The sequence below is a fragment of the Hippoglossus hippoglossus genome, chromosome 24 (genome assembly GCF_009819705.1).
Source record: "Hippoglossus hippoglossus isolate fHipHip1 chromosome 24, fHipHip1.pri, whole genome shotgun sequence".
Lineage (NCBI taxonomy): Eukaryota > Metazoa > Chordata > Actinopteri > Pleuronectiformes > Pleuronectidae > Hippoglossus > Hippoglossus hippoglossus.
The window spans coordinates 17,998,531-18,016,715 of NC_047174.1; the positions used below are offsets into that span (position 1 = coordinate 17,998,531).

Consider the following 18,185-nt stretch of genomic DNA (forward strand, 5'->3'; position numbering starts at 1 on the left):
CTTTGTCAAACTTGCATTTCATCGATTTGTGCAAGATTCTCAGTGACACGCAGTTTTCATTTGACTCCAGGGTTAACCCATTCATGTCAACACGTTTGTCCCTTCACTTCTTGTCTCCATACTGTGTTGTGTGTAAAATGGCAGCGTGATTTAGTCAATAGCTACCGACGGGAATCTTTATGTGATAACATACTTGATGCTCATGACATATTGTAGTGTTAGCCTTCTACGATTCAAAAATAAAGAGAAAAGACAGAAACTTAGTTGAAATTATTAAAACTGACATTTTAAAAACTATCTGCATCATGTCTCAGGTCTCCAATGTGCCTAGATTGATTATGTGATGACAAAGTGATTTCATTTCACATTGGAGTCAATAGACAGCCAGAGATGAGTATCTTCTCACAAGTTGGTAAACATCAGAGTCAACTGAAGTTAATGTGCGTTATTGCACAGATACCAATTCGTGGCTTACAAGTATAGTTCAGTTCCTAATAAATTATACAGCACATTTTAACCAAAGTTTATAAAAATAGGTTCAATATTGATGTGCATGCCTATCCACTACTTTTATGCAACTATTAGGAGAAAGTTTATGGAGATTAGTAAGTAGAACTTATTCTCCAGTCAAGTGCTATAATATACCATTGCTGTTGCAAGCTGCAGCAAGCCCTGCTAGAAAAACCATCATAGAACAGCATCATGCTGGTCATAGCAGCAATACCTATATATGTTGTGCTCTGGTGCTGGTATACTGGTCACCAGCATTTGATACTAGTGTTTGGGTGATGGTGACTAGCATGGTCTTGCTGGGGAAACCTCCTCACCAGTAAGACCAGCACAGCTATGCTGATCCACCTGCCATACCAGCACCAAACCAGTAAGAATCCACATAGACCAGTATTGTCTCCATGTAGGTCGGTGGCGTTTTTTTCCAGCAGGGAGCTAATGATGTCATATTACACCAACTGTAACACATATTGTTAAATGAGCTGGTTTCTCCTGCTGTGTATATGCTGCATTCTTCGTCCTTGAAACGAGGATTCTCTTGTTTATGTGCATTAGCAGGGAGGTTAATCATGTTTATACGGAACAAATTAAGACAACATGCACAAATGCAAGGGTTACCATATCAACAGAGGGAAGGAGTGATGGTGTTTAGACATTTGAAAGTCATATCTGTTACTATATTGCTTCTTACAAACTGTAAGAGTGACTGTGGTTGTGTAGCATATCATGCACTGAATATATGAGCACACTCTGTGGTATAGGAGCATGAAAAGCAGGCGTATCAGAGAATAAAGTGGAATGACTTTGTAGAAGGACAAGGAAACTGCATCTGTTCAGTAATAATCGAATTACCTTTAAGCTTATCCAAGAGTCCTGCAGGACAAGCAGCGCTTAGTACTTACGAGTACTAATTGCTTTAAAATGTGCATTATATTTCCACCTCTTCTATCTTTTCTTTGTAACATGGAATTGTTTTAAGTTAAACTAGCTAGCATTGGCTAAGGATGGCAATGTCGGTTGGTCACCTGCTTAGAAATGTACATAATATTATAGGTTTGGCCGGTATAATGGTATTAAGGTACAGTGGTGCTTTAAATCCTAAATGGTATTGACAAGTGGTCAGCCGTGGTTCAAGCTGCTGGAGCAGTCACAGAAAGAGAGAGAGGGCGGATTTGGTGAAGGTAAGTAACCATTATTGTCCAAGTTTGGCCCACAGTCCCTCAGAGTTTGTACTTTAAGTGCAGCATCTGAACAAATTGCATCGCAGGGATCTTAGTCCCCAGAGGATACACCCACAGCCGCACAAAAGAAATCTGTAGTTTTCTCGGCAAGAATCTAGACGATTACATCTGCAGGAGCTGTATGAACTAAAGCAAAGAGGATTAATCACCTATGGCTGCTTTAAAGCTGTAGGCTAAGGATTTAAATAGGCCAAAATATCACATTGGCCAAACTACAAGACCAACATTAGATGGTGTTTTTGAAAATGTACCGGTATAACACAGTCTTCAGAACAAAGAGTTAGAATGATGCTAGACTAGTATAGTGTGTCTTTTATTCTGCCCTTTCATTAGTCCCGTTTAACCTGCCACAGATTCTGAAGGCTGCTGCAACATGTTATACCGTGAGAGAGGAAATAAATGAATGACGACTACTCACAAGCTCATGGTGTCTCCTAACGTATTAACTGCAGAAATGAGCAACGGAGGAAATCTGTCAAACAGCCAAGAATTACAGCTGTCATGGATGATGTGCTCAAAAACGCTCTGAAAAACGCAAACTGTCAGAGGAAATGATTTTGACTGCTTCAAGAGTCTGACAGTAGAGAGCGTGAGTCTGTCACTGATAGACACACAAATGTGGGTTTTACACATTACCATATTTCCTGTGTTTCATGTGGGCTTCAGTGACGTGGACTCTCGTCTCCTTAGATCAAACAGCAGATAATTCATCTTAAAAGACGCTGTTCCTTTATACCCGATGAGTTATGTGTAGATAATTTTAGTTGAACACTTCCACTTAAAAACTACAGTATGTTAGGGGTGGGAAATAGAAAAAGCCATAGATGCGAAATGTTTGATGTTAATTAACAGGAAATACCAGATCTCAGTTCCTGGTATATTGTGTAGGTGTCAATCAGATCAGATTATTGTTAAAGGAGACATATGCTCATATTCACGTGCATGATTCTTACTTGGGTTAGTACTTAGAAAGGTTTACATGCTCTGATGTTCAGAAAACATCACTTTCCACGTAAGGTCCATTGCTGCAGCTTCTCTTCAGCCTGTGAGGACACTTGGGTTTAGCTCCTTTCTCTTTAAGAGGCCACTTTAAGGCCAGTCTGCTATATATGCTTTATAAAGTATGCTTAAAACCATCGTTGTATTCTCTTGTTCAGAGCCATTTTCTGCTTTGATGTTGTTTTACAGTATACATAAAACTTTTTAAATGTTCAGTGTCCTAAGATAATGTCAATATTTGACTGTGCACAGTTCACTCGGTCAAAGCTGCACAAATCTGTTGTTTTTGAAGCAGAAGTTTGTGCCTGCAACAGCGATGTGTTTCCCTCATGGCTCAGCCCAAAGGCATGTAACCTGTGAGCGGAATGCAAACACAGACTACAGTGATGGACTGTGGCCGGGCCACAGCAGCAGGACTGTGCTAAACCACACAGCGCTGGAATCCCTGACCAGACGTCCGTCTCTTCACTCTGACATGTGGCTCAATGTGATACATCTCACATGTCAGTACTCAGTTTGTCTGCAGTAAAAAAGGTTGAGTACTGTTGTAATGGCCAGCCCATGAAAATAGCACACACAAAATGTGTTTGAATATGTCTGTGATAGTTTGATGAAATATTGTGCTTTCACGCTCACAGTTCTGACCTGTTTAGGTACAACAGACAGTCAGAGGACAGTCCATCCTCTGCATCATCGCTACATGACCCATTTTCTAAATGGGTCCTCATGCACCACAGCTCAAGCGGCCATTTAGCAAAGTCCCAGTGAGGCTGCTCAGGTTAAATAAATACAGATGATAATGAGGCCAACAATGGAAGTCTAAAACCACGGCTAGGGAACATCCCCAGACGGCCGGCACTGGATGAATAAATGCTTTAAAAACTGACTCGAGAAAATATCAAAATGTCCAGTTTTATGCCAAACATGAGAAGGATCCTGGTGAGCTGCTTATTTCCAGGTCAAGATGAAGGAGCTTTGGCCCCAAACATCCCACGGGCTTTCCCAGTTCCACTGTTCAACTGGGGAGATGTTCTGTGGACAGACATAAACACAAACACACAAAATGTGGGATGAATAAATTTAAGTATGGTGTGTGTTGCATCTGCACTCTCATCTGCAGTTTACTTAGCAATTTTATATCATGATAATAGGTAATAATAATAATGTGCATAACACTGCATCTCCTCTAACCTTACAAAGCCTCTTTTGTAGACATAAACGTGTACGAGAGAGAAATCGTTAATTGTATCCCTGTTGGTTTGCTGTTTTCTCTCCTCTGTGCAGTGCATTTACAAGTCTCACCAAGTCCAAACTGTGTCAGGCCTTCCAGTGAACAACTCCACCGCTTCATCAATGGAACAGCTTGATGTGAGGGGATGAAGGAGGAAGAGTTTCCCTTTTACCAAATAAATGAATCCTCATTTAATTATTTGTTACGTATTAGAAAGGGAGGAGAAACACTTGTCCACCTTGTGGCTTGTTTTATTGGAACAAATGATTCATTGCTAGCAAGACATTCTCAGAGAAAGAGCGATTATACTGCTGTTTGGGGGAATCTAAATGTTACGCAAGCCACACTTTATCCTACATGAAGTGCTCACTGTAGGCAGAGCATGCAATGATTGAGATCCCTCATTGTTTGATGGTTTTTCATATACGGGTTTCCATACGGGTGGCTGTGGCTGAGGGAGCAGAGTGGCGGTTCGATCCTCAGTCTTCCCAAAATGCAAGTGTCCTTGGGCAAGATACTGAACCCCTAAATGGCCCCTCATAGATGTTGAATGCACTAAATGTAAGTCGACTTGATTTTACTTTGGTCACTTTGAAACCATCAGAACAAGCTGTTAACGCAACTATGAATGCAAACCTTGTGAAATGGATGGGGCTAGAACGACTCAACACTAGAATTATGTTTACCTGATTCATTCTGCTTTCAAAATATTCACTTTGTTTTCCATCAAAAAGAAGAATATCTGGCCCTTTAGCTGCTAAATGTTCAACAACCATGGGAAGTGTGTGAAGAATTTAAAATGAATAAAACGTCTTGTATTATTGACTCGTTTTTTCTAACTCCCTGCACCAATCGAGATCATTTAAACTTTATTATCCCACACAGAGACATTTATGTGGTTATAGCAGCTTAATTGTTGTTCTCATAGTTTTCCAGTCTGTACTGTGAATATTTGAATGGTATTTTCAAAACAGACAAGAAATATGAAGGGATTTTAGTGTCGTTAGTAAAAGTAGATAGTTTCTGTTCACAGAAACTTAGGTGAAGACATGTGTACAAACGTGCAGGTCATTTCTCACCACAGTAGTAAATCTTACCTCAATTAAGTAAATCTAGCAACAAAGGCTCTAAGTTAGAACAACTGCCAGCAAACTCCACCCTGATGATGTTGTGGAAACTCAGACGGCCGACCAATCAAATGACTCTGCAGTACACAGGTTAAAGGTTCTGGCTCTTATCGGGAATGATGGAAACATGACACCTGAGTGAACGCGCCAATTTTGCAAGACAGAGACGGGAGAGAGTGCATCATTTTTGTGTGCATTTGTGATGTTGAACAGGTTGCATCTGGGGGGGGGGGAAGCAGAAAGGAAAACTCCCCTTCTGGAATTGGGAAGGAGTCCATCACCTTTTTTTTACAGCCGTTTAAAAAACCTGTGCATACCAGCTTATTTTGGTGTAAAAGAGGATGCATTTGGCCAGGCAGTGTTGACTTGATCGCTGAGCCATTAAACGACTTTCACAATTATAGGGTTGGCACAGTCCAGCCAAAAATGTAGTACTACATCTTTAACCAAAATGATGCCCCACTATTGGATGGTCAACGAGCTTGTGAGATATGTTGATTTGTCAAGAGATGAAAACACATACCACATGCTACCTGTTTTTTTTAACCATGCAGGACCAGAAAGGGAAAATGTAACTGAATTCAGCGTTCGTCTCACATCACTTGAAGTTTCCCTCAAGAGGAGACCCACAATTCTCAGGGCTAAGTGCTCAGCAGCAGCAGCAGCGGCAGCGGCAGTCGCCTGTCTACACTGAAAATATGTTTTAAAATAGGGCTGCATGGAATGCCTCTAATGATGTAATGTGGGTTTCCAAACAGTAACTACATCTGGCAGTGCAACACATTCACGATTCTCAAGGGACAACAGACCATAGTGGAAGAATTGCAGAGCAAACACATCGAACTTAAACACGAGACATAAAACAGCCAACATGCAGCCTTTATCTACCAGGTGTGTTTCATCGCCTGTAGCTTTCATGAAAACCTAACAAAACACGTCAGCCTAAATTATTCAAATAAACAGACTGCATGCTTAGTATGAGATAGGAAACTGCACACAGGCACACAGTCATGATTCTGTATTTTATGCATGATGAATCTCAAAGAACCAGGCCTCAGAAACATGTAGAACCACTTAATCTTGTGTAAAGAAACACACAACCACTCGCATGCAACACACGACGCATTTGTCCACATAACACACTCGGTGGCTGTTATTCTCTGCTGTAATTTCACACTCATCTAAAATCAAATCATCATGAATTATGATAAGCATGACATATTTCCATTCTGTGAAGTGTTGCGATGTGAATGTGTGGTGTCGATGATCAAACTCAACCCTCTGTAAAGATTATAGGTTTAGCAGCAGCTTATTAAAATAAACAGGCCAAAAAAGAAACATTGGGGAGGAGAGGGAAAAAAAGATATCCATTTGACATTCCTTTATAATATGCTGGATCCTCCGGTGGAGGCGAGAAAAGCTGCGGCTTGGTACAAAGCCTAGCTATTATATTGTTCTTAGGCGCTTTCCTATAATAGCAGGTTTAATGCAAGTGGAAATTATGCCGATTATGTTACCCGTTAGAATGGGAGACACTGGCGCTCGCTGTCAAAGTCATTGTGCGAGGAGGTCACCTTGTCAATTACACAAGGTTTTGAGCAGTGCATCATGCTCTGCCACCTCCCGTCATCCCTTCACACCATATACTCATCCTCCTATTCTCTCCATCTCTAGCTTACCCATCTCTCCTTCCATCCACAAAGTGATCAAGCTCTCACCGCCTCTGCCTGCTCCGTCTCTTTCCCCCCTGTGGATGTGCAATGATGAGTGAGTGTCTGACAGAGGCAGGTTTAGGGGAGGTTGCGGTACAGTAATTGCATATCATAGTGTGCTGCAGGTGCAGGTGCACTGACAGTGAGAAGATGTGCAGTAGCAGCAGACACTGCAGGAGAGGTGGCTTTTCTTTGTATATGCTTTCTTTTAGAAAAGGGGGAGTTCAACATGTTGGCAAGTAGGGAACAAAGCTGGGAGCTCATCGAGGTCTAAGTTAGTGATTCCATCTACTTTGCAACAGTTCTCAGTGGAGCTGCTTCCTTGACGGAAAAATCCCAACCAACACCTCTGATAGGGAGATTTTACTGGGAGCCATCAATCAGTCATCAGTTATGGCCCCTTACGAATGGAGCTTGGAGCATGCCTTTGCAGCTCGTAAACAAAACCTAGTGTACAACCTGAAACCAGATGATTGGAGGTTGATATAGATTCAAATCACTGCCCACAGTTTTGGAACGAGACACGTCCACATACTTTTGGCCATTTGGTATATTGCTGCTTAGCTACTTTGCAGTATCAGCCTGGATCCGAGGCTCACTACACTTTAATTTAGAGATTACATTTTCAACGAAATTGTATTATCCAACACTGTCCTAATTCTTAGATTTTAGCTGAGCTTCTTCCTGGCAGTAATTAATATAATCCCACTGTAATCCCTCACTTTCCAATCCTGTACAGTTATTGCACGACAAGCAATATGAGATTATGATATTAAAGGTTAACTATGAGAGATGTTATACAATAATATAGCAGCCAACAAAAAAATTCTATTTACAGATAAAGTGGAGAAATGAGCAGAAAAAGAAGTCGTCATATCGTGTGTGTGTGTGTGTTCGTAATGTAGTAACTCTGCTGCAGAGATCACGTGTTTTTGTTTACAGCACATCAACAGCAGCATTGGCTCTTATCACCAATATCTCTCTTGACATCTTCGTCTGTGTCTGACACATGTACGGCACCACTTTTTCATCCTGAAATATTTGTTTTGCTGTTCACTCACCTCCCTGTGAAATGGTTTGCCCTCCCTTGTGTTTATGGCTAGATGGCTACAGCTCCAATTGAGATGTGACCATGACACCCAGGTGGACATGCGAATCTCCACAGTGCCGCTAAACCAGAAACACTGCAGCTGCAAGTTCATTTCATACAGCTTTTAAAAACACACACGTACCAACCAAAGCAGCTCACATGGAGGCTCAGACACCGACAGCAGCACAACACATTGATGAGAGGCCAAGGGTCATTTCCCCAGTCTGCACTGCAGCAAGTCAATTCGAAAAATGTATAATAATGCCTAAAACGGTGTAATTTCTGAGTGTGGTATTTGCTATTCTTCTCGGCTCTTATGTACACAGAACTTGCTGAGACCATACAGAGAGCGGGGGGGTGGGGGGGGGGGGTGGCCAACACAGCATTTGTTCTGATCTGTGATGTGATGTGTGACATCCAGTGGGAATGAATATTCTTAATATGACCTTTAATGGTTTGAATTTGCAGATAAAGAACAGCACTTGTACTTTGCTTGAGGAAAACACGTGATGATGCGCAGCCCGTCTGTCACTTACAGTATTTACTGTTTGAGTGCTGGACGTTGTGTGCAGAGCCTTTTATACACTGTCTATGCTGCATAGTTAAACTTTGTGTTCATCCTCCCTGGGTTATCGTCAATGAAGCTGTTGTGCTTTCACGATGAACCGGATTCTCTTTTTTGTACAAATATTACATAACAGTGTTTGGTCAGTGTTGCTGACTCTAGTGTGACATTGAGTGGCAATGAATATTATGTCAGTCTTGAATTTGCAGATAAAGAGCAGCGCCTTTAGTTTGCTTGTGGAAAATACTTTGATGATACGCAGCTTTTCTGCTCAGTAAAAACATCGTTACAGGTTTTTCTTCTTTTTTTGTACTTTTACTGCAGTTTAAGAGTTTCATGGTCCAGCATGGGTTGAAATCACATCAATATCTTTTGGCTTTAAACTTGAAATACATGGAGGTAAAGCCAAAGTTCCAGGAAAGGCTAATATTTCATGCAAGATTTCTAGCTTAAAATGTCGATATGTTGCTCATAAAGAAGAACAGTATATTTCAGTGAAATCTATTGATTACATTGCAGCTTTAAGAAATCAGACAAGAAACAAGTTCACTCTAAAAAATGTTGTTGAATAAAAGTTTGTTATCTGAATCTCTTAAGGTCAGAGCCCAGGCCGTGGTCTTCTGCAAGGTTTTCTGGCGCTAGGCACGGCAGAGCAGCTGGTCGTCCTTGAGGCTGGCGAGGCTCTTGTTTTGGAGCTCTGGAGGGCTCAAGCATTTCAGGGCCGTCCGAGGAGACAGGGTGGCCTTGGTCTGTCCCATCCACTGCACCAAGGAGCTGAGGTTACAGTCACACCGCCACGGATTGTCATGGACGTGCAGCTTCTTCAGGTCTGAAGAGTCGGACAAGAAAGAGTGTTACTACAATGAATTATGCTGCATCAGTAAATGATGCAGTCATTAATCATCTGTTCCTGTGAAAATGGGACGGTGAGAAGACCCCCTTCTGGCATTAGTCTTACTGGGCATATGGGTGAACATGTTTCCGTCCACTGTCTTCAGGCGGTTTCCACTGAGAGCCAGCTGAGAAAGCTTGGGCATGCTCCTGAACACATCAGGTGGCAGGTGCTCCAGATTGTTCTTCCTCAGGTAGAGCTCCTGGTTCAATAGTCAGCACATTTACTTATGTTTAGAGGACGAATGTACACTGAGAAAGTTTTGTGCAATGCAATGTTAATGAGAACATAACTAGCTATAAAGGTAGCTGAATCCAGTGATTGTCCGCATAATTACTAGGAAGGTCGCCTAATTGTTCTGTTCTATAAAAAGTGGATTGTTTTACATTGCATATCATTAAGCTTGAAATGAGAATGAATCTATCTGACTTCCTCATCTGTTTGTGTGTAAAAAAGAACCTGTTTCAACCATAAGAAGACAGTATATTACCTGTAGGTTGTCCAGGCCATCCAAAGATGACGGCCTCAGTGAGAACAGAAGGTTGTTGTCCAGGACCAACATCTCCAGAGATTGCAGCGGTTTGAAGGCTCCAGGAGGAACGGTCTTCAGACTGGATATGGAGAGACATTCAGAGTATCCTTATCAACCAATATGGTGAGACATGGTCCTGTAAGTGCTCCCTCAATTTAAAATCAAGTTTTTAACCCTGTTAACATGTCCCAGACTTTTTCTTTTAATCATATTTCATGACCTATGAGCATTTCCATTTTGAAACTGAAGTGTACCTGTGACCTTGCAAAAAAAGATGCAGGCAGCCAGGGTTTCTTTCGTCACATGTAATGAACCAATCCTGTAATCTTACAAGATGGGGCTGCTCCCCCGATGCTCGTTTCTCTGTAGCGTTACGAGCAGTATAAAGAGATTTTACAAGCTATGGTACTTATCTAACTTTAGCAACACATTACTGTTTAATGGGGTAAGCAATTTAAAGGCTTATGTTATCTCTTACTTTTACATTTCTAATTTAAGGAGCTATACATGCAGTACATTAATATTCTGACACATTGACATATGGAAGATTCAGTATAATCAGCACTTATTCTTCATCATCGTTTTCTGGTTCAAACATGCCTGAATGACTTTCAAATTTGCCATTGTGACAAATCTGCTAATTCCTATATTTCAGTATAAGTCATTCATTAAACTACTCATTAATCACAATTAGGCAAACTTAAAGTAAAGAGTTGTTTTTACCTGATATATTTTATAACTGCTGTAAATAAATAAAAAAAGGATGTAGATTCAAAAGTAGTAAATCAATTGTCTAGGACTGGCTACCACAACAATAATGAAGTGCACATTTCCAGATTCAAACCTTTACAGTCTAACTGTGCAGTTTAACAGTCCCTGTTTGGGTGAGGGGATTCAAAATGGTCAGTTAGTGAAGTGACCCATCAAGTGATATGTAAATGACTGAGATCTTTTTTTTCTTTTTCTTTTTAGTTCTTGGTTTTAAAATGAAGAGAAGCACTGTTACACTTTCTGACTTTCTTGTTCTCAATCAGGTAACACATCAATGATTCTGAACTAACAATGCACGGTGGAGAAATTGAATTCTTATTCAAAATACCTGCAAAGTCAGTGTGCTTTTGTAATCGCTAGATATGCATGTACATCAATGTGTTGTGACCTGTTATTATCCAAGTTGAGGAACATGAGCTGCCTGAGGCCATTGAAGGCCTTGGGAGACATCCTCTGAATGAGGTTCATTGAAAGGTCCAGAACTTTGAGGGCGGTGAGAGGCTTGAAGGCATTTGATGGGAGAGAGGTGAGCGCATTGAGAGGAAGATCAAGATCTGACAGGTTCTTTAAACCAGCAAACATCTCAGCTTTGAGGACGCCTATCTGGTTCTGTCCCAACATGAGGAAGCGGAGGTTCAGGAGGTCCTACAGATAGGGAAAAAGAATAGTTTCTGTGGTCAGATGATTGTGTCCGCGTATTGAAACCCATCCCCCTCCACACCCTTTACCTGGAATCCCCTCGGTGGAAGGCTGGTGATGTGGTTGCTGTAAAGATTGAGAAGCATAAGTTGTTTTGCACCGGAGAAGGCCTGAGGGTGGATGGAATCGATGACGTTTCGGTCCAGGTTGACACTCTCAATCTTTGGAGTTGATCTCAGAACGTCAGCCTTCAGGTCCGTGATACCATTCTCACCTGTACACACGCGTGGGACAGTTGGTTACTCATGGAATCATGTCCTACAACTAGCATATCTTAAACATCACAAAAATCTTGGGGTTCATTTTTATAACAGCAATGTACCCACCAAGTTTGAGGATCCAAGCGTCAGCAGGCAGATCGGAGGGGAAATCCAGAAGACCCGTCCTGTAACAGTTGACCTCTGACTTTTCTGGACCAGACTTCCTGGAGCATTTACAGAGGTCAGGACAGCTCTCCACAGTCTGTGCCACCCATAGGATCACCAGCATCCACCACACGGAGAACTGCATCGCCCCTGCAGAATGGAGAGTGTGGAGAAAAGGGGGAAGAGATCATCTTGGGATCGCTTTAACATTGAGAAAACAATTGTATTTATTTTGAGTTGAGCAGTTGAGTTTTCAATTTTCTTTCATTTCAATATGTTTTATATACAGCATATTACAGTTGTGATCCTTGTGTCTCACAGCAAGTTGCAACAAATGTACTCCCTTTCCTGAGAGAAATCTATGCAGGAATAGCAGTATTTATTTAGTAGCTGGAATTTTTAGATATGAGAAATTTGGTTTCAAAACTCAAAAAGAATTTGAAACCAAGAAACTGACTTCAGATGCAAAAGTTACAACATAATTCAAATTGATTTAAAATACTCCACTAATCACTCCCTCACTTTTACTTCCCCCTTCCTTAGCAGCTTTTCAGCTATCGATGCTGAAGTTGTCTCACTTCTGCCATGTTGACAGTCACAGGGTTCCATCCCATTGGTTTGCAGCTAGTCACCAGTGAACTCACTCCACTAGTCTGCCATCTGAGGCATCGAACACTAATATCAGGGAATGGCTTAAATAATTTATGTGACTCTAAACATACAGATGGACAGTGAGTATACAGAGTGAATGTGTTTAGAAGTTGTGGTACTTTTACACAACCATATGTTGGCAGGAGTGACTTCCTTTGGTTTCACTATAATGGGAATAGAAGTCATCACTGTATCACAGTAATAATACCTTCATGTTGTATATAGAGGCAATGGTAATAACTCGTCTGCCAGGAGGCACCCATTGACAAATGACATTTCATTTTTCATTTTAACTTGTTATCTAAAGTAACTTGGACCAACATGATTATTTCATATATTAATCACTGTCCATATCTGAAAATTTTACATTTTACTAGCACAGTAGCAGGAAAAACATTTACACTTATTAGACCTGATAAATGCAATATGTGACAGTTATTAATTGGGGCAGGACATGTTTTTCCATTGCAAAGCTTTTCTATTGGCGACATTTCAAGAGACAACACGTAAAATAAAGGACTGCCACATACTCACATGATCCTTCATTAAATGAGTGTCAAGCATTAATAAAAATCTTCATATTTTTTATAGCATTATTCCTCTCGGTTCCAAGATATATAGTTAGTGAGTAGTCCGTCATAACAGATGCCATTTTGTTGCAGGTGAGTGATGATGGTAGGATTTAAAAGTCTAACGAAACAAAGAACAATAATCTCCAAACACCACACAGCAGTGTCGAGGGAAAATGCTGCTCATTTAGCTCAGCTTATTAAAGAACAGAGTATAATGCATGTGTGTGCAGGATGCTCTGTCACCATTACCAAGGAGGACCCAACTGCAGAAGCAAGGCAAAGTTTAATTTAATAGAATAAGGGGCTGACAGTCTCAAACAACTCTGAGTAAGGTTATTCAACACTGAAACAGTCAAGCAGCAAATCATAGGTTAAACTGGGAAACAGGGCAGGAATAAACAGGACTGAAACGAATCAAACTGACCACATGACCTTACAAAGACAAAATGAAACACAGACGATAAGGGAGGCAGGGATAACTGATCACAGGTGAAACACATCGGAACAGGTGCAGAAGATCATGAGGGTGGGACACAGGACAAAGACAGGAGGCAAAGGGAAAACACACAAGGAATGAAGTTTCAAAATAAAACATATATATAATGTAAAAACTAGAGGGCAAACAATGTCAAATCCAAAAATCCAAGAGGCCAAACACAACAGTACATATCATAAATCAAAAGTCCCACTATGAAGTCTCTCATTGGTTCACAGCCAGTGCAGAATCATAACATCGTCAACTATTTCTTCATTATTCCTCTTTAAAATTTTCTTGGTGCTGAATTAACTGTAAAAACTCATGCAGCTCATGAAAGCTTTTTTTCTCTAATGATAATATTTGCAGGTGTTCAATCCAGTTTCAGGCTTTACCAGGCAAAGTAGTAAATAAAAACCAACACATCCAATATGGTTACTTGATTAGAAAGATCTGAGTAATGAAAAACTCAACTTTCACTTTTTTTAATATCAAAAACACTTTTTAATTGGATCAGAGCGCTAAGACCTTATTTGAATGTGAATTAAGCTTTTTCAGGTTTTCTCTTTCCTCTTGTGTGCTGTTTAGGTTTTTTATGAATGTAAAAGATCTCAAAAGTGTAAAAGTCCACAGTAAAAGGAGCTCCTCTCCCACACAGAAAACATGGCATCTGAAGTGTCACCTCATTGGTAGTCTAGCAGATACTTCCGCGTCAACGTGATGTGATGTGGCATCACTGTACCCCACATTTGCATAATGCACAACTAGGGGCAAGTTTGGTAAGCCCCCTAACGAAAGCCAGGTAAAGTGAAGGTAGAGGCTGATATTTCCTACACATGCCGGCAGTGCTTGACCAATCACAACAGGGTGTGCCAGTTGTAAGAAATGAATATCCCACGTTAAAATTATGAGCATGTGAGAATGTCTCCTTTAAACATTGAATATAATTTATATTGTATATGCTGTTAGTTTGAGTTATAGATTAAGAGGAATACACCAGTAATTGCTGCTTGTCTGTTCCTAGGATTTACTTGTAAAACAGTTACATATACAACTCATGAAAGCTACATCAGTTTACTGTGCTTTCTCTGTAGCAGCCAGGTGGACCGCAGAGACGACAGAGCTGCAGCAGATCAGTGACAGGCTGAGGAAAGAAATCTCTCAGAGTTTATTCCCATGAACAAAAAGACTGAATTCTGGGAACTCCAAGAGCTCAATGGTCGAAGTGGAAAGAGGTGATGATGGACAATTATATATTATATTTACAGTTTTGGGTTATCTAGTTGGATGCTAGTCAACAGGTACCTCAGTTAAATTAGCATTTTCAAATCTAACCACGTGTCTGTTCACATGAGTGGCAGAGTTCTTAATTACAGGCCAATCAGCATCAGATCAGACACAGATAATTTAATGAGCGACAGGATGAAACTGTGACGACCTTGGGGAAATTAGATCACTTCAGTGGCCGGAGTTATCAGCCTGGTAAAATACACAGCATGGTTTCACAATACTAGAAGAGAATAAGTCGAATATTTTAAAGTAAGCACAGTATGGTAAAAAGCGATGGAATCATTCGATAGAACATTTGATTTGGTTGTTATTTTCAACTTATCAAGCCAACTAGAATGAGTATTAATAAATTGTTGACTATTATGTGATTTTTGTCTCAGATTTACTATTGAATACTGCTAGTAAAAAATATTATGACTACTACATATATAAGACATATTAAGAATGCAATTCAAGAGACTGAATGCCTTCTCCGCTACTTAATCGAGTAAAGTGCTGAGTAAATGAATGGGAAAGGGAACTTATCTATTGGGAGCAAGTTAACAGAGTGTATGTTTGAGTCCTGTTTGACTGTTATTCTAATGATCTGACTGGTGAGCAGGCAGGCTGATAACTCATACATATCCCAGTATGGACAACAACCACAATATGACCTCTGGCCTTTGAAACACCTCAGGGTGACTTCCAATGTGGATTAACTTTAAAAGGACCAGCACCTGAGGAAGAATTGCTCTTTCAAATCAACACCTCATCCATTGAGTCACATTTGGCTCTATTCCCCAAAACTGATTCGAGAAGCCATCGCGATCTTCGCCCGCACAAAGACCTGACCAGTTCCTCCATAGAGACAAAGAAACCCACCTCCCCCTCCCTCATCCCAGCAGAGACACAACCAATCCTCCTGCAACCTCACAGCTCTGTCAGAACTGACACCATAGCCAATACAAGGGCTTTACAGCAGCAAACAAATATATATCAATGAAAGAAAAGTGTTTAACATTGTTATTAACTGTAGCAACCTTGTATAGTTTTATTGTAAACTTTAAGGTTAGTTTGTTTGGTTTCAAATCATTTTTATTCCTAATGAATAAATGTTTGCCTTATTCTGATGGTTATAATAAAACCATATTAATCCCCTATTGTGATATTAAATAAAATGTAAAATAAATATAAATTATCATCATAAACTGAAAAAACAAAGGGTCAAATGTCTCTGTAAGGACGGCAGTGTACGAAAAAGGCGAAATGTTTTGGCTCTTCAGTTATGGTGAGAGGTTTTTCCCACTGTTCTAAACAAAAAAGCGTTTTTAAAAAAAGGAAATAAGTCATTCTAAAAATTAGGTAGGTAGGTTTGCAGCACAAAGTTATTAGGCATAATATCTAATAGCATTTTTAAGCCAAATTTGTGAAAGGAAGGCTGGCAAAGAAATATAGGAGATGAGAAACATATAACTAAAGCTACAAATGTAAAGCACTATTAAACATGTTTTATTTGCTGACATACTGAAATGTGGGAAGCCCACCCCCATGTCCACACTCTGCTGTGATGCACAAAGAGCAGCTTTTCATCAATAAAAACATGAACATGTCATTAATGTTGCATTCAAATTAGTTCAAGTGCGTTGATTTCTCCCAATCAACAGGGAAGTCCATCAGAGAAATGTAATAGTAAGACACGGGGCTTGTTTGAAAGCAGTCACATGTGTTTCTCCTTCTGTTGGTGCCACTTACCTGAACAGGCTCCTTCAAAACAACACTTCAGGTGTCCTCTCAATCAGATGCAATTCAATTTTCCCTTTAGAAGTGTCCGTTACTGCTGCCTGTGGCCTCACCTTCACCAAGCATTTAAAAACTCTACTTTTAATTCTTTTTCAATATGAGGAAGCGCTGCAGAAGTCTCAGTCCCTCCTGACGGGTAGATGAAACTATGCATCATATGAAGCTGCAGTCAGACTAGACACGAAGGCAGCTACACAACACTAGCCAGTGTGGTGGTGTGGGAACACGGCCTCAGCAGACGGTCAACGCAGCGTGTGAAACTCTCTGAGGCACAAGTTCTGCAATGTCACAGAACCCAGAGAAATGTGGCAGCCACAGATTATGGCTCTGGTCCATGTTACACTGCCAAGTCTACTGTGAGTGTGTGTGTGTGTGTGTGTGTGTGTGTGTGTGTGTGTGTGTGGTCCAGGTATTTCTTATTACATTACATTTTATTTAGCTGACACTTTTTGTTAAAGGAAGGCTGAGTGGTAGAGCGTTCGTCCTCCAACCAGGAGGTCAGCAGTTCGATCCCCAGTCTTGCCCATCTGAATGCCGAAGTGTCCTTGGGCAAGATGCTGAACCCTGAATTGCCCCTCATAGAACAAAACAAGTGCTGCTAATAGATGCACTTTATGAATGGGTGTGTGAATGGGTGAATGGCAAACTGTACTGTAAAGTGCTTTGAGTGGTCATCAAGACTAGAAAAGCTCTACATGAATACAAAACCATTTACCATTTACTTTTATCCAAAGCGACTTACAATAAGTGCATTCAACCATGAGGGCACAAACCCAGAACAACAAGAATCAAGTAAGTACATTTTGCTTCAAAAAAGCCAAACTACAAAGTGCTACATGTAAGTGCAACAAAATTATTATTATTTTTATTTTTTTAATGTTTTATTGTATTTTTATCTAAGGTGTAGTCGGAAGAGATGTGTTCTCGTTCCACCATTGAGGATCCAGGACAGCAAACAGTGGTTATCTCGCAGTGAGGGAGCAACAAGCCGATTGGCAGATGCAGAGATGCAAGGTTGAAAACTGTTTTATTCACAAATGCATTTAACTAAGCTATTTTATATTGTCATACCATCGTTGTATTTCAGTTCATTCGAAAGTTCTAGCTATTTCATTTATATTCATTATAATAAATAAATAATAAATATAATATCAATTATTTTCAAATTTTGAGATTCAGATTCTTATTATTTTCTTGTATCTGTTTTTACTATTAAACTGTGCTTTCAGACTTGATATTGTTTTAATTGAATTTGCTGTCCCTGTGCAGCACCTTGAATCGACCTCAATGGTGCTTTATAAATAAAATTGCCTCTCCCATTAAAATATTATTTCCCTATTGTGAATAATTAGATTTTTATCTACTTCGCTTTTTAAAGACAAGTGGTCAATTGTTGACGAAGGGATCGGTAATTTCATTTTCTCAATCATTATCAGTGATTTATAATCTTTAAAGTCCTGATGTAGCTCCAGAAGATGGTGATTGTTTCTAAATCAGGGGGTCTGAAGGGGCCACGGTCTACACAGAGGGGCCATCTGTATCTCCAACGTCCATTCACAAGTCCTGATTCAGTAATCGATTCCTTTTTTAGCTCGCTAGCTTTGAGCAAAGCCACAAGTTAATGAATATGTTTTTGAAATTGTTCAAACACATTGTGTAAATCTAAAAATCGTAGGAAATAAAA

General features: G+C 40.2%; 1 protein-coding gene across 1 annotated transcript; it reads right to left on the bottom strand.

The window, feature by feature from the left end:
• Window positions 1–8,560: 8,560 nt before the first annotated feature.
• On the bottom strand, window positions 8,561–16,623 carry si:dkey-1j5.4 (leucine-rich repeat-containing protein 15). Its single transcript, XM_034579832.1, has 7 exons — window positions 16,454–16,623; window positions 11,696–11,884; window positions 11,399–11,583; window positions 11,059–11,315; window positions 9,858–9,978; window positions 9,434–9,569; window positions 8,561–9,304 (listed from the first exon to the last, which is right to left on the bottom strand). Exons 2-7 carry the CDS (start codon window positions 11,877–11,879, stop codon window positions 9,114–9,116), a joined length of 1,074 nt encoding a protein of 357 aa, XP_034435723.1. The 5' UTR covers window positions 11,880–11,884; window positions 16,454–16,623; the 3' UTR covers window positions 8,561–9,113.
• Window positions 16,624–18,185: the final 1,562 nt, after the last annotated feature.

Excerpts from the sequence above, each read along its gene's own strand:
- si:dkey-1j5.4 (XM_034579832.1), bottom strand. The coding sequence starts at position 11,879 with ATGCAGTTCTCCGTGTGGTGGATGCTGGTGATCCTATGGGTGGCACAG. Across the intron at positions 11,584-11,695 it reads CGCTTGGATCCTCAAACTTG|GTGAGAATGGTATCACGGAC; the intron begins GTGGGTACATTG and ends GCGTGTGTACAG. Across the intron at positions 9,979-11,058 it reads CTCAACTTGGATAATAACAG|TCTGAAGACCGTTCCTCCTG; the intron begins GTCACAACACAT and ends CTCCATATCCAG.